The 16,228-nt window shown below is 33.5% G+C and overlaps 1 protein-coding gene across 1 annotated transcript; it reads right to left on the minus strand.

Moving 5' to 3' along the window:
• Positions 1 to 1,786: 1,786 nt before the first annotated feature.
• Positions 1,787 to 2,740, minus strand: LOC101963597 (olfactory receptor 51G2). Its single transcript, XM_005342089.2, has one exon. It carries the CDS (start codon positions 2,738 to 2,740, stop codon positions 1,787 to 1,789), a length of 954 nt encoding a protein of 317 aa, XP_005342146.2.
• Positions 2,741 to 16,228: the final 13,488 nt, after the last annotated feature.

Raw genomic sequence — 16,228 nt, forward strand, 5'->3', positions numbered from 1 at the left:
TTCACAAAGGAAATCTGCCTCTAGTTTTCAGAAAATTAAAGAATTGTTGAGCAATGGTCCCCAGGTCTCTGCACTCATGCTTAGAGAAGTCAAGAGATGCCTGACCAGAAAGACTCACCAAAAGAAAATGATCAAACTGGACCTTAAAGGATGGAAAACAGTTTTACAGACATAATTCATTTAATAGTTTTAGTGTGTTTAATATTTATCAAATGTTCTTTTACTAAGAGCAAAGATCATTTTTTTTTAATTAACCCCCTCTATCTTGTAAATATTTACTAGAACACAGGTAAGTAAATGATTTGGATTTGAAACCAAATTTTCATAATTTTGTTTACAGATTTCAATCTTCCTGAATGTTTTTGACAAGCTTTACTTCCCTCTGCATTCATATACCAATTCAAACCAAACCCTATCCCAATAATTATGTTCTCTTCCTTATATTGTTGGTGTTGTATGGTTTTCATTCGTAGGATGTAAGCTATGGGACTATTATGTCTTCTATATGATTCTAATGCCCACTAAATATATAAGAAAGATATTAAAATATATATTTTGTGTGGTACTGAGTTCTAAACCCAGGAACAGTTTACCATTAAGCTACATATTTTATTTTGAAGCAGGGTCTCTCTAAGTTGCAAGAGGCTGTCCTAGAACTTGCAATTCTCATGCCACAACCTCTGAGGCACCTGAGATTTACAGGTGAACACCACCACACCTCATTTAAAAATATTTTTGAGTGTTTTAAAACTTTCTTAAAGCAGATTTGAATACTTACTGGTTCTACTAAATGTTTATTTATTTCCACAGATAATTAAGTCACTCTCTTTCACTTTCCTCCAACCTTGAACCTAGCAGGACAAGTCTTCATTTGCTTAAGACTCTAAAACAGTTGCCCCCAGAAGAAAACACACCAATTCATTTTTCCTCCTGGGGAAGTTACAGAAGAGGGATACATCTTTATTAAGGAAGTCAGGATATGAATATCTATTTTAATATGAAATTGGAAACAAAAAAGATTCTGAATTAAGTATGAATTTTGACTGAAGTATCAAGATGGATAAGAATAACCATTTCTCAGACTCATGTTATTTTTTCTCAGAATGTTCCTTTATCTTTTGTTTATCATTAGATGTTCTGAACATCAATCAATATAAAATATACAGTCATAAATTCACCATCAGTTTTGGATTTTTAGTGTTCCAATTTAAGCAATGTTAGAAACCAGGAATCATGTGACATCAGTACTTCTCTATAAAATCAGCCCTTGGGGCTGAGGTTGTGGCTCAGTGTTACAGCGCTTGCCTGGCACATGTAAGCCACTGGGTTCAATCTTCAGCACCACATAAAAATAAATAAATCAAATAAAGGTATTGTGTCCATCTACAACATATATATATATATATATATATATATATATATATATATATATATATATGTAAAATCACCCTTTTCCTGATCATTTATAATCCAGAGTTAGACTTAACTTACTTACAACTTAGTTGTGATGATAATGTATTTTCATTTAACTCATAACCCCTCAAAATGAACAAGGCTTCTATTGCAATTTCTCCTTATTATTACCAGTCATCGTTCAGGATCACAATTATTATAATGAAAACATTTTGCCTTTCTTTCTTTCCCACCTTAGTTCGCTTCTTAAGGAAAAAATACCTGAGCATTTTTTTCATATTCAAATGCAAGGGACCTAGCATGTTATTTGGCACATAGATCTTAAATAGCATGCTGCTAATATAATTGCACCTTCTGATACAATGAGAAAATCTCACTCCCCAGCAACAACACGTTGTGCCCAAAATCGCTTGCGCAGGGCAGCTTGGATCTGCCGGGATTTGAGACTGTAGACTACAGGGTTTAGCAGTGGTGTCATGAGGAGATAGGCATTGCTCATGGTGGTGTACAGAATCGGGGACGTTTCCTGGGTGTAACGATGCAGTACTGCAAGGCTGATGAGAGGCAAATAGAACACAAGCACTGTGCACAGGTGGCAGGCACAGGTTTGCAGTGATTTCCAGTTTCTGTCTTGGATTCCCAGTTTCATAACAGTGCCCAAGATTTTCATGTATGAAACAAGGATGAAGATAACATCCACTGCAAAGGTGCAGAGCACACAGACCAACCCATAGACACTGCTGAAAGTAACATCCCCGCAGGCCAGGTTCAGCATATCTGGATAGTAGCAGTAAGAGTGTGAGAGGATATTGGCCCCACAGAAAGAAAATGTCCTCAGGAAAAAAGGCAGAGGGGCCAGCAGAGTGGCACCCCGTATGAGGGCAGCTCCACTAAGGCAGGCAACAGTATAGTGTGTCAAGATCCTGGTGTAATTCAGCGGGGCACAGATAGCCACCAAGCGGTCAAAAGCCATGGCCACCAGGACACCAGATTCTACGGAGGAGAGAGTGTGGATGAAGAACATTTGGGTCAGGCAGGCATCCAGACCAATGTGGTGGACATCAAACCAGAAGATAGCCAAGACACTTGGCATTGTTGACAAGGAAAGGCCCAGGTCCGTGAGGGCTAGCATGGCTAAAAGATAGAACTGTGGTTCATGAAGATTCTGTTCTGTTCTGACTATAACCAGGAGAAGGACATTACCCACGAGAGCCACCAGGTACAGGAAACAGAAAGGAATGGAGATCCACATATGTGCAGGCTCCAGACCAGGAATACCAATGAAGAAAAAAGTGGGCCAATTAGACGTGTTATTAAAATCCAGCATGGTGAGATGTAGGTAGGACTGCAGTCCAGGATTCTTGCAAACCTACAAAAGAGAGATCCAGTGTCAAAGAAGTGGAAAAACAAATTGGAAGTAAAATATATATAAATACATATTTATATGAAATTATAAGATAGGGAGAACTAAAAAAACGAAAGCCAAATTTTGTGAGTAAGGATGTAAGACAACTGGAATTCTCATATATTGCTAATGGGGTGCAAAATCATACAAGCCTCTTTGAAAAAATTTAGCAGTTTCTAAGTATGGATTTATCATTCAGGTAATATTACCCACTGATTCCACACTTAGGAATTTACCCAAGGGAAAGGAAAACACTTATCAACATAAAGACTTATACAAAATTATTCCTAGAAACTTTACTTAAGGTTGTATGTAGCAAAGAACTGAAAGGAAATCAAATATATATTCATTATTAAATGGATAGACTGTGGCAGATCCTATAATTTAAATTTCAATAGGAAGAAATTACTTATGGTTGCAACAGCAGGACTTGATCACTTATGCTATGCTAAAGAAGACAAATACAAAACACCGAATGTTATGTGATCTCAGTTACATAAGTAAATAAAGTGTAAAGTATTTGATTACAAAGGGAAATGCACAGACATTTTAGAAAGATGAAAATGTTCCATACCATCGTAATTATTTCCATGACTTACACATTTAAAATCTCATCAAATTTTGCTCTTAAAATTGGTAAATTTTATTTTATGTAAGTAATAAATCTATAAAACTGACCAAAAATAAATATTTCTTTGTCTGAAGAATGGCTTCTTAATAATAATAAATCTATATTCATCAAAGTATATTTTTTGGAAATTTTCCCTAATTTCTGCCTTTCAATTTATTCATAAAGGAATACATTGGGTGTGTGAAATAACTTGACTCTCATTACCAGAAATTCATTATGTCAGGGCTGAGCCCCAGACACTAGTGTTTTTCACCCTCCTGTATTTGACTCTGATATAGATTGTTCACATATCATAAAGAGCTTCATGACCTCACTGATATTATTGTTTAAATATTATCTTGTAATTTTTTTTCTCCATTTCAAAGAACCCTAAATCCCTACATGCATCCCTCTGTCCTACAAATGCAAAGCTGTCTTTGGACAAAAAGTATAAAATTCTATATTTCTCTTTGGTTAGCTTCTTCTCTACTGGTTATCTTCTGGGCAATTTGAGTTCTCTCAAGTCTTCAGTTAACACACTTACTCTCATACTCAGTCCAGGTTACCTTTTCTGAATATATATTTTATTTTCCTGAGTCATGGACATCATAGCCCAAATGATTCATGGGGAATTCAAATATATACCTTAAGCATATGGGACAATTTAATCTTTCTCAAATCTTATAACTTTCTCCTGTGTTTACTCCAGAAATATTGTCAATGAGCTAACTATTCAATTAATGCCTGTTTATTTTTGTAGTTCTGGGGATCACACGATCAGAAACCAGAATATCTGGTATTGAATTACGACCCTATTTCTTACTTGTAATTTTTCTTTGGTTAAGTTTTCTCTCTGGGCCTATTTCCTCATTTATAAAATGGGAATGCTATTGTGTACATTCCCTAGGCTTCTAATGAAAAGCATAAATACTATTTAAGCAGAGAGAATTACTAATAAATCAATCCATTATTTTTCATTTTTATCATCATTGCTTTAAAATTAACTCTGATCTTTTTTTCTGGTATCTGTCTAAAATATCCATACAATTATTGTGAGTGCATATCAGAGCTACATCCTTAGATTTTATTAGTTTATGTTTTTACATGTTTGCTCAAGCCAAGTACTCTGACTCAATTGTTGGATTCTCCCTCCATCTTTCATAGCTAGTGAATTCCTGATTAGTATTTAACTAATCTTTCATTAATCACAGATTTTATCTGCTCCAGACAGTATTCTCTGATCCTTTGACCTAGAATTAATAGTCTTATGAATATTTTTGGTACCTTTTCATTATTCTATGTTTGATCATCTTTCTTCCCTATCATTTAGTCTTCAGGTATTTGAAATCATAATTTTTTTGTTACCTTGAGATTTTTTTTCACAAAAATTTTAGGCATTATACATATTATGATAAACTACTTTTGTGTAAAGACATGATTACTACCTTAGCTAAAAATGACTGAAATAAGTTATTTGATTTTATTGAATCCTATTTATCTTTTAAATAAATTTGTAATAATGATACTCTATGTAAATGTGGTTGTGAGGATTTACTCTATTTATAGAACAAAAGTCAATTAATTCCCATTTGTATCTGAGCTTTCACAGTACTCAATTCAATACAAATATAAACATAAGTGAATTATTGAAATTATAAAATAAGATCCCACATTAATTTCACTAGAAATCACAATGAATCATTAAGAACAACAAAATTATTTCTGTAAAACAATAAAATCTCATAGTTTTTATAGTCCAAAATTTCATAAACTAAATTTAAGTAGTATAGAATTTCATAAGCTACATATATATATGATTTATTGAAATTCATAGTATAAAATAATAGTATATGAAAGAAATTTTATATATAACTGAAGTTCTGCATATTTATAACTGAACTTTGCATGTATTATGTATTATCTGTACTTTTGAGAGCATTGTGAAAATGTAAAGTCATATATTTTATCAAGTTCCTGGTAACTAATGGTAGGTTAAATATTTGTTGGATTTTAAAAAAGAGCAGAAGCTATAAAGACAGAAGTAGATACAGAGGAAGAAAAGCAAGGAAAAAAGTTTTTTAGAAACAATAATTAAGAGCACTTCATGTCTGGCCCATCTCCATATCTAGTGGTGAAGTTGAAACACATTTACTAGATCCTGGTACTTAAATTTCTATGAAAAATAAACTATTGTGTTTGTTAACATTTAGGTACTGAATGTATTATATATGTGTGTATGTTTACTGCCTTAAATTTTAAAAAGGATATTATACATATTCTTATTGAATTCCTTTCAGTGAGACCCACCTCCATGGATGAGGTTAAAGCTCTAGACTAAATAATGTTATTAAAATATCTCATATTTGTACATAAGCATGTATATAAACCCACTCCTTCATATAAATATATATATATATACATCTGCTATGTATGCACCTTAGTTATTAGCACAAAGCTTCTTACTTTACAGTAACTTTAGTTTCAAGCAACTCCTTCCTTCTTTCTTGTCTTCCCTTTCTTTTCTATTTCTCCTGCTTCTTTTATATGTTTATGTTATAATATGCATATTATGCTATGTTATACCTCCTTTTATGAATTTCTGTATCAGGTGGGTTCTAAGCACTGAATGAGAAATTCAAACATAAGTGGAAAATAATAGAATAAGCTTTATGGAAGATTACTGTTATTACAGTTTAAATATTAGCTTCATCACCTCATGTTTGTTCAGCCCAAAGGGCCACCAGACCTTTCTGAGAACAACATTCCTTATTGTTAAAATATGTGAATCATAACTATTAATGGGTATTTAGAATAATTAATTAAACATAAGACAAAAAATAATCCTAACAATTGAAAAACAGAGCTTATAAAATATCTGATTCAGAGGTACATATCAAATTCATATCTATATCTGGATCACTCTATTTAATTTTAGATTATAAGTAAATCTTCACTAATACATTAAAATTTAACAAGAATTATGAAGAAGATTCAGTTGGGGAAAGGCACACAGAATTATAAAATTGCAGTGAGTTTAAAGAGACCTTAAAAAAATATAGTCATATAATATAATTCATTGAGGATTGCAGTTGAATATCAACAAGTCTCAAAGCACAAACAGAAGTGTTCTTCATGAAGATGAATTTTGTGTATTTTTGAATATTTTAATTTGCTTTTGAATGGTCATGCTCACAAAATATAATCCCCCACTAGATTATACTGGAATTTGTAAAGAAGATGACAAATATCACTAGTAGGCTTAAGTTTAGTATTTAGACTGGGAAAAGCTATTTTTCTTAATGGGGGGAGAAAAAAAAACTCTACACTTTACAAAAGCATAGGGTGTTCTCTATAAGCATTCAAAAACAGAGCATGTTGATTTATTCAAATCTAATGCATGCTTGCAAATTATATTCATGAGATAATGGTTTCAGGACTCAGGAGAAAGCTATCAAAAGAAAAAACACAGTCCATAAAATTTAAGATTCTTTAGATTTACAAATTCAGCTTTTACAACATAATATGCACATAGTACATTAACAAATATTCTAAATAAATTGTTGATGAATACAATAACTATTACATTATAAAACCCAGATAAAATGTACTAATACTTTAAACTTATGAAACACAAAATTCTCCCAAATAATTTAATCCTCACAACACATTCATCTTAACTCAACATTATCCACTTGTGTTGGTCCCTTTACCCCCTGGGAAACTAGTTATCATTGTTATTTTTCTGCTGTGAAATTTTAAAATCTTAATTTTAATATCATTTGGTTATTTTTGTACCAATTTACTTGAATGGACAGTCTCAAGGTTAAGATGGTACTTGGTATTACTTATCTCTGAAACTCTTCACTCACTGAACAATGTGTGTGGCCTTTTCAGTTTGGATGTATCTGTCCTCAGGATTGTCCTTCCCTCTAAGAAGGAAAGTGGCGTCTTACTTGAAGCATTTGATAGTGCTATGCAGACCAGCCAGAGAGGGATTCCCAGGAGCATGAAAAGCCCCGAGTGAGATTCTAAAAGCCTTGGGAATTCCCAACTATCCTAGCCAAGCTTAGACTTATTTTTCCCCAAGGAATCTGAGAAAGGAGATGACATATCTCAGGCATTATATTTCTTAACATGTCCTATTATATTCAAGGGACAAAGAGCCATCATTTTATCAGGTACAGTAGGTTTGATCTACTTCTCCATTTATTGTATGAAAAGTAAATTGGAATGAAAACATAACAGAAGCTTGAATAAGATCAGTTGTTTAGGAAGTGTTTAGCTATGCAGCAAATAAAATAATAGATTTTATAAAGTATTCATTATGAATACGTGCACACATATTGTCAAAACTTCAAATATGCAGGACCACTTATATAATTTTGGAGCAAACATTACAGCATTTTTCCCCAGAGGTAACATGACAAACTTTCTAAAAGGAAAATAAAATATGTTAAGGTAATTTGGTACATGGCATCCCCCCGTTATTCTATATCATGTATTTTTCTTCTCAAGAATTTATCAAAAGCATTTTTCCAAGGCAATACAAAAGTAGCCTTCCAAGTTTTTAAACACTAGTTTAAATCATATAACAAAGATATAATATAAAGAATTAATTATCTCCCAAATGATTTTTCTATTTTTTTTTTTTTGCATTTTATTTGTACATTGTGAATGTGCTTCTATAGGAGAAAATGCTCAAGCTAACCTGCTGAACCAAAGTATGTCAATTTTGCATATTTATATGAGGCCAAACTTCTTCCAAAAATGTTAAATAGATTATATCCATGAAGATCCTTTTCTTTTGCATCTGCCATTTTTCCAAAATATTATAACATGTTAAACATAAGTGTGCATTCTTATTATATTATCTTATGTTATTATATTTATTAATTGTATGAGAATTTTGAAAGTATATTGTTGGACATTTTTTCACTGTTATAATTTTCCTAACTAGACATTTTAAAGCAATCAAATGATATATTTAGATGCAGCTCTACCTCATGTCTACCTTTATATTTTAAAAGAGAAAAGCTGATTATATTTTCAGGAAATATGAGTCCATGTAGGTAGTTGGGGAATCATTACTAAATCCAAGCTTCCAAACCATGACATCACCCACAAGGACCCTTAAAATTATTCCTTCTCTTTATATCCTTTTCTGTTTCTACTTCTTCAGCGAAAAAGTATTTTGCATTTAAGATTAGGCTAGAGAATATTAAAGAGTGAATCTAATAGTTAATTACCATTTTTAGGGATCAATTTTGAGGTATAATTTAAATACAGTAAATCTCACAGTTTTGAGGTGCATAGTTCTGAGTTTTCATATCTCTGCCTACAAAGAAACACCAATAAAATAAAATTGTTAACATTTTAATCATTTGAAAATTTTTCTATGTGCTGCTATGAAGGCAACCCTCTTCTAAAAAGCCCTGGTAACCACTTTCTATCACAAGTCTAAGAGTGTAAAAACTGTTCCAAGCTCTTCTCTGAAACTTGATTTTTGACATTTGAATTTATAGAGTTATATAGGTATACCATGTTTTTTTAATTTTACATGTAATTAGTGACTAATTGTGCTGAACACCTTTTCAAATTATATTTTCTCTTAATACCTATTCTTTGGTAAAGAGGCTGTTAATATTTTTGTCCATTTTACAGCCTCTTTACCAAAGAATAGGTATTAAGAGAAAATATAATCTTGAAAAGGTGTTCAGCACAATTAGTCACTAATTACATGTAAAATTAAAAAAACATGGTTCTAAAAAATTCATACAATTTTCAACTGAAGATCATTCATGAAACAGTTTTAATTTGTGAAAAATAGTAGGTTATTTTAATTTTCCATATGTTGGTGACTTGTATCACAATCTAGGAAAATATTTTCTAACTCAAAATACCAATCTTTCCTGATATTCTTCCAGAAGTTTAACACTTATAGGTTAAGATCCATGTCTATGTTCTGTTTTTGTTATAATAACTGTGGTGGTTTTACATTGAGTTATACCATCAATTCAGTTGAAAATCAGTTGAATATATATTATACATATATATATATATATACACATATATATACACACATACACACATAATTTCAAAATCTTCATACCTTTTTATCTATCTGTATATACATTGTTTCATCATTACTATACTATTTTAATTATAGCAATTTTAAATATGTTTAAATCATCAAACTAATAAATGATTAAAAGTTTCTTACATGAGCTGGGCGGGGTGGTGCACAGCTGTAATCCTAGTGGCTCAGGAGGCTGAAGTAGGAGTTCAAAGCCAGCCTCAGCAAAAGTGAGATGCTAATCAACTCAGTGAGACCCTGTCTCTAAGTAAAATATAAAAAATGGCTGGGGATGTGGCTCAGTGGCTGAGTGCCCCTGAATTCATTCCCTAGTACAAAAAACAAAGTTTCTTACATGAATATGATAAAAGGACTAGGAATGTGCATTGAATCCATTTATATACAAAAAGTCCTTTGATTCTTTTTATGATATTTTTATTTTTAGTGCCTTATAATTATACATAATATTGGGGTTTGCTTTTACATATACTTAAATGCATATAACATAGTTTGCTGTATTTTAATCTCAAATAATATAGCCTTATTACCCCTCCTCCTTTACACTGATGCCCCTTCTCTACTCTATTATTTTTATTTTAAATTATTTATTTACTTGCCTTAATGGGGATTGAACTCAGGGCTCTTTACCAATGAGTTATATCCCCAGCCTTTTTTGTTTTTTTAATTTTGAAAAAGGGTTTCCATAAGTTGTCAGTGCTGGCCTAGAACTTGTGATCTTCCTGCTCAGCCTCCTGAGTAGCTTGGATTATAGTGTGTGCCACCGTGCCCAGCTCATATTAATTTTATATACCAGTACTGCTGCAGCCCGGCTGCAGCAAAATAACTGGGGGGTGATGAACAACTTGTGTAGATTGATACAGCAGGAGTGGGAGCCGTTTATTGTAGGACAGGAGGGTATTTATACATTCCACACAGCTTATCTAATTAACATAAACTAGATACAGCAGTCAACCAATAAGGAATCTCCACACTTAATGGCTTGCTGGAGTTACTTCACAAACCACTCCCTCTGGCAAAATTCCAGGTGCCATCCAGACTTGTTTATAGACCTTAACACAGTACCTTCACCTTTAGAAAACATTCTATTTATATTTTTAAATTGAAATGTATTTTAATTGATACATGACATAAAAATTGGCATTGTTTTTGGCTAAGTGACATTTCATTATTGGGAGAAGGAACACTTGTAGACCAGTTTTCTTGCACACCAGAGTAACTAACCTGGATGAAGTAGACAAGGTTGAGACAAATTTCGTAAGGCTTTTAAGTAGATCCCTCAAAACAACATTTATCCGTTGAAGTTGCTATACTATAGAGACATTCTGACATCATTCCTTCAGACCATCTCAATAACACACCTATGTCTGCTGTCTTTCAAATGAAATTTGTCCTGTCTACTTACCAAAATTATTAATGAAAACATAGAATGAAGTGGTTCTATTAATAAGTTTAATGTTCACTAAGGGAAAGCTTTCTAGTCCAATTGAATATTAAAGGATTACTTTTTAAAAGGGGATTATTTACAATAATAAATTATAAATCAAGTCAGCATTTGGGAGCTAAAAAAAAAAAAGAAATTAAATCTTGAACCCAGAGTGAGACTTGGCTGAATCCTATAGTTATTAAAAGCTCAAAACAGGAAATCTAAGAGTGGTGGGTTTTGAATCATGATGGGCAGGGGGATTTAAATTAGATCCAAATTTTATTACTTGAACTACAAGGCAACACTACTGTGACATGGTCTTAAGAGTGTTTCAGAATTAGATGATCAGATAGGATACTTCTAGGGTTTTGAGGTCTGGATTCAAGTAGTCTAAGTCTAAAAGTGTTACTAAGAGTTTCATTTCCCCAGATGTGAAGATTGAACATTTGCCAAGGCAAGTGTAGAAAGCAAGTTTTATTTAAAGGACTGGAACCCAGACAGACTTCTCCACAGAGAAGCCATTCCAAGGCTGGGTATCAGAGGAAGTGGAGGTGTCCTGTCTCTTTTACACTTGTTAGAATGCTTTTGTTCTCATGCCCTTCTTCTCCCCTCATTGTGTGCACCTAACCAGGGACAAAAGATAGATGAATCAAAGGTAAGAAAGCCCTCCAGGGTGCCTCTGAGTGTCTGCCCAAAGGCTCAGGGAAATGGAGGATCTGGGAGTGCTTCATTAACAAGCTTTTGGGAGGAACATTCCCTGCACTCCTTACCTCCTCCCTCCCCTGTACACTTATTTTTCTGAAAGTGGCCAAACTATATATTTGAGCACCTCACCTACGATGTGCCTTCAAATTTCAACATTCACCTCTATAAGAGCATCTTCCCCATACATCCTGTCCCCAATTTAATCTATACTTTTCCCAAAGGTTATGGGGGCTCCACAACTTTGAGTAGGAAAAAAAATTGCCTGAGCTGGCGTGTAGCTTAGGGTGACAGCACTCACCTAACATGTGTGAGGCCCTGAGTTTGGTTTTCCAGAATTGAAGGAAATAAAGGGAAAAAAGGAAGAAGAAGAAAAAAAAAATTATATAATTTATTTAACTCTAATCCACAAAACAGTTAATGAGGTAAGTTACAAATGTAATGAATTTTTTGATATGAGTGCTTTCAATTGAACAAACAAAAACAACAGCAAAAGTACTCATAAAAATGGCAAGCTCCTCCTCCATTTTGGATAATGAAACTTTATATATGGTACTTCATTTCACGGTACATTAGTGACTTCAATTCTATATAGTCATTACCACATGAATACAGGTTGAAAATGACCAGTGAAGATAGCTGGTCTATGATAAACCTAGCCTAATTCCCTCTTAAGATCAGGCATCATCTCGTCAAAGTTATAAAAGGTTCATTTCTGTTTTCTGTAAAATATTAGAATTTCTATTTGGCCTGGCCATATTTTGCTTGGAATGCTTGCCCATGCCTTGAACTCACCCATGCCTGGCTTTCCCTGACCTGATAATAACCCTCTCTGAAACCTCAGCTGGTTCTCATAAATTCTGGTGTTGGGATCTGAATTGACTCCCTAACTTGAAATGTTGAGCCATTTTAGATCATTAATCTACTATCTGCTTTTGTATTATGCTTGTCAAAATTCTGTTAGCTGATGTTCTCAAGACATCCCTTTAACATACACTTTTTGCAGCTTTTTGAACTATAAAATCTCTTTGTTGGGGAGCTGGGGCTGCTGGTCTCTAGCTTATGTTAGGGGAGTCAGCAGCTGATCAGCTTCCTCTCTGTACACAAAAATACAAGCTTGTTTTAATTTGTTTAAAATTGGAGTTGGTGGTCTTTTCTTTGTGTCAGGGTTTAACAGTCTACTCACAATTGCACTTAAGTGATGGCCATGATTTTCTCCATGGAGCAGAAAAATAAATACTTTGCATCAAAGAAGAGATACTTTGCCAATAAGAGTCAAACCATACAAATTGTAATTTTCATCTTATTTTGCAATATATTTTGATTGGAGGATATATTATAGTTCTCCAGAGAAACAGAAATAAGATGATAGACATAGAAATATATAAAAGGAGATTTATTAGAGGAATTGGCTTACATGGTTATGGAGTTCAAGAAATCCCACAATATGCTTCATGGGAGCTGGAAAACAGTTTAATCAGTTTAAGCAGGAAGGTCTGATAATTGGAGGGCAATTGTATAAATCTACATCTGAGTCTGAAAGCAAAGAACCTGTGCACCTATTACCTGAAGATAGCAGGAGAGGTGGATGGCTCAGCTCAAGAAGAGAGAGCACATTCATCCCTTGTCAACCTTTTTGTCCCTTGCAGACTCAATGAATTGAAGGGCACTCCACACCACCAGGAAGTACCATCTGCTTTACAGAAGTTACCAATTCAAATGCTAATCTCTTCTCAAATGAAAAGTCACATAGTTTACCATGGATTTGAGCATTTTTAGTCTGGTGAGGTTAATAAACAAAACCATCACAAAGGCGAACAGTGTTCTGGATCATGAATAAGCTTTGCATTCTAGTTATCTACATATTAATTGCCTAACATGGGGTCAATAAATCAACTTAAATTTTAGTTTCTCCAAGCATAGCATTGATTTGTCTGCTGGATGGAAAGAGAAAAATGTTTCAACATGTGAAAATGTAATCAATAACAATATACAAGATTGCTTTTTTAAAATTTCCAAGCTGAATTCATTATAAGGAGGATCTATTGATATAGTCATAATATTCTTAGCTGAATTTATTAAATTTTGATCACTCCTGGGAATATTAATGTGTCTGTGAGTTTGGCTAAGCTAAAAGAATATGCCCATATTTTTATCTTAAACTAAACAACAGAAAAGGTTTCTTGACATAAGGGTATGTTCATGTGTTTGTGTAAAGTAAGTACTGTGTTTCATATTTGAAACACATAATGTGAATTGAACAATACTACTGTTCATTTTTTTAATGGATTTTATTTTTTAAATACATGACAGTGGAATAAACTACAATTCTTATTACACATATAGAGCACAATTTCTCATATCTTTGTATATAAAGTATGTTCACACCTATTCATCTCTTTAAAGGTGTACTTTGTTTTTTTTCTTTGCATTACAGTTCTTATTACACATATATACCACAATTTTTCATATCTCTGTTTGTATATAAAGTATGTTGACACACAATTCGAGTCTTCATACAGGTACTTTGGATAATGATGTTCATTATTCCACCATCCTTGCTAATCCCCTGCCCCTTCCCTGTCCCTCCCACCCCTCTTCACTATCTAGATTTTATCTAATCCTCCCATGCTCCCCCTCCCTACCCCACTATGAGTCAGCCTCCTTATATCAGAGAAAACATTCAGCATTTGTTTTTTTGGGATTGGCTAACTTCACTTAGCATTATCTTCTCCAAAACCATCTATTTACCTGCAAATGCCATGATCTTATGCTCTTTAAATGCTGAATAAAATTCCATTGTGTATATATGCCACATTTTTTAATCCATTCATCCACTGAAGGGCATCTAGGTTGGCTCCACAGTTTAGCTATTGTGAATTGTGCTGCTATAAGCATTGATGTGGCTGTGTCCCTGTAGTATGCTGTTTTTAAGTCCTTTGGGTATGGTTGGAGGAAAGGGATAGCTGGGTCAAATGGTGGTTCCATTCCCACCTTTCCAAGGACTCTCCATACTGATTTCCATATTGGCTGCACCAATTTGCAGTCCCACCAGCAATGTATGAGTGTTCAAAAAGATGCCTATGATGCAACAAACTTTTGAAAATTCCCAAAACATATAATTTAAAATTGGGCAATTTCAATATGTAGGTAACACTTGTTGTTTTGTTTGTTTGTTTCTTTAAACTGACTTTAGCTCTTACTGAATGATTTTTCTGTCACTTGATGTAAAGCAGTACATTGTACTCGGGCCACTTATGACACAGAAATCAATGAAATAGAGGCATCAAATCAAGAAAAAGAGATTTCCCAGGAGATCACTGTCCCCAAGAGACAGCTGCATGAATAATAAGAAAGCTCAAACCAGGTTACAGGCATTCTTGATTTTGATCATTCAAAATAGTTGTTTTTTTTTTTGTTTTTTTTTTTTTTTGCTTATAGATCTTTCACAAATACACTTCACTAAGATGCCAGGTAAGAAAAACATGGTTTCTCTATACTTTGAACAGGACTAAGATCAAGGAGACTTTTAAATAAATTATTAGTAGAGCAATTTTATCATGTAGTATAAGGAATCACCGGGGTTCAGATGATGTTTCTTTCTGTGAAATTGTCCTTCATTTGTCTTCTTCAAAGACTTGAGGTATTTGAACAAATGATATTGAGTCAAATAAAAGGAAGTATTCTTAATGTAGTCCTTACCAGAAGAACAGAGCTGGCTTTGCCTGTGAAAACACTGGATATAAGGTAACTTCATTCTTGTAAATACCCTTGTGATGAAAAAGTATAGATTCTAAAAATGCTTAAAAACTCATGGATAAGAAAAGACATTAAAAATACACTTGGCACAAATCCCTTAACAATGGAAGACAGTGATTTGGACTAAGCAGGATGTTCTCTTATCAATGGAACTGGACCTTCTAGACCCCTTCTCACCTTTTGTGTCCTTATAGCAAATTTCAATATTAGGGGAAAAAATGCTAACAAAGCTTCTGTGAATAATAGCTATTTCCTTATGTCTTAAAGGTCATGTATAAAACTGCTAATCCTTTTTTATTTCTTCTGAAAGTCTCTTCCAAATTGACAAGATTAAGATTTTGAAATGCTCAATAATGTGCCAGGTGAAAGTATAAACAAGTGGATAGGATCATTAAGATTCTAGTCTTCCTTGATACTAGGGAAAGGCAGGAGTTTTAAAGGAAATATTTCTATCATTATTATAATAATAGTCTTTCTCTAAAAAATTTCCCCTGTTGAAAGATTAAACTAAGGTGGGATTTGAATGGGAGTAGCTAGGAAATGATCAGGTCACCACCAACTAGGGTCTATATACCACATCGGAGAATAGTGTTTTGTATACCTTTGAAAAGTCCTGCTAACAAAGGACTGTCATTAATGACTGAGGAGAGATGAGTAAGTGGGATATTACTACAGGTACATATTTGTAGGGCTGGCTTGGTGTTTGTAAGGACGACTGCCTATACACATGAAGATCAAGTGTGTAATACCTACTATCATAAATACAGAATGTGATGAGAGGTGGGCTCAGAAAAACTACGTGCTTTGCTCTCTATGCAAAGG

Source organism: Ictidomys tridecemlineatus, chromosome 4, assembly GCF_052094955.1.
Source record: "Ictidomys tridecemlineatus isolate mIctTri1 chromosome 4, mIctTri1.hap1, whole genome shotgun sequence".
Classification (NCBI taxonomy): domain Eukaryota; kingdom Metazoa; phylum Chordata; class Mammalia; order Rodentia; family Sciuridae; genus Ictidomys; species Ictidomys tridecemlineatus.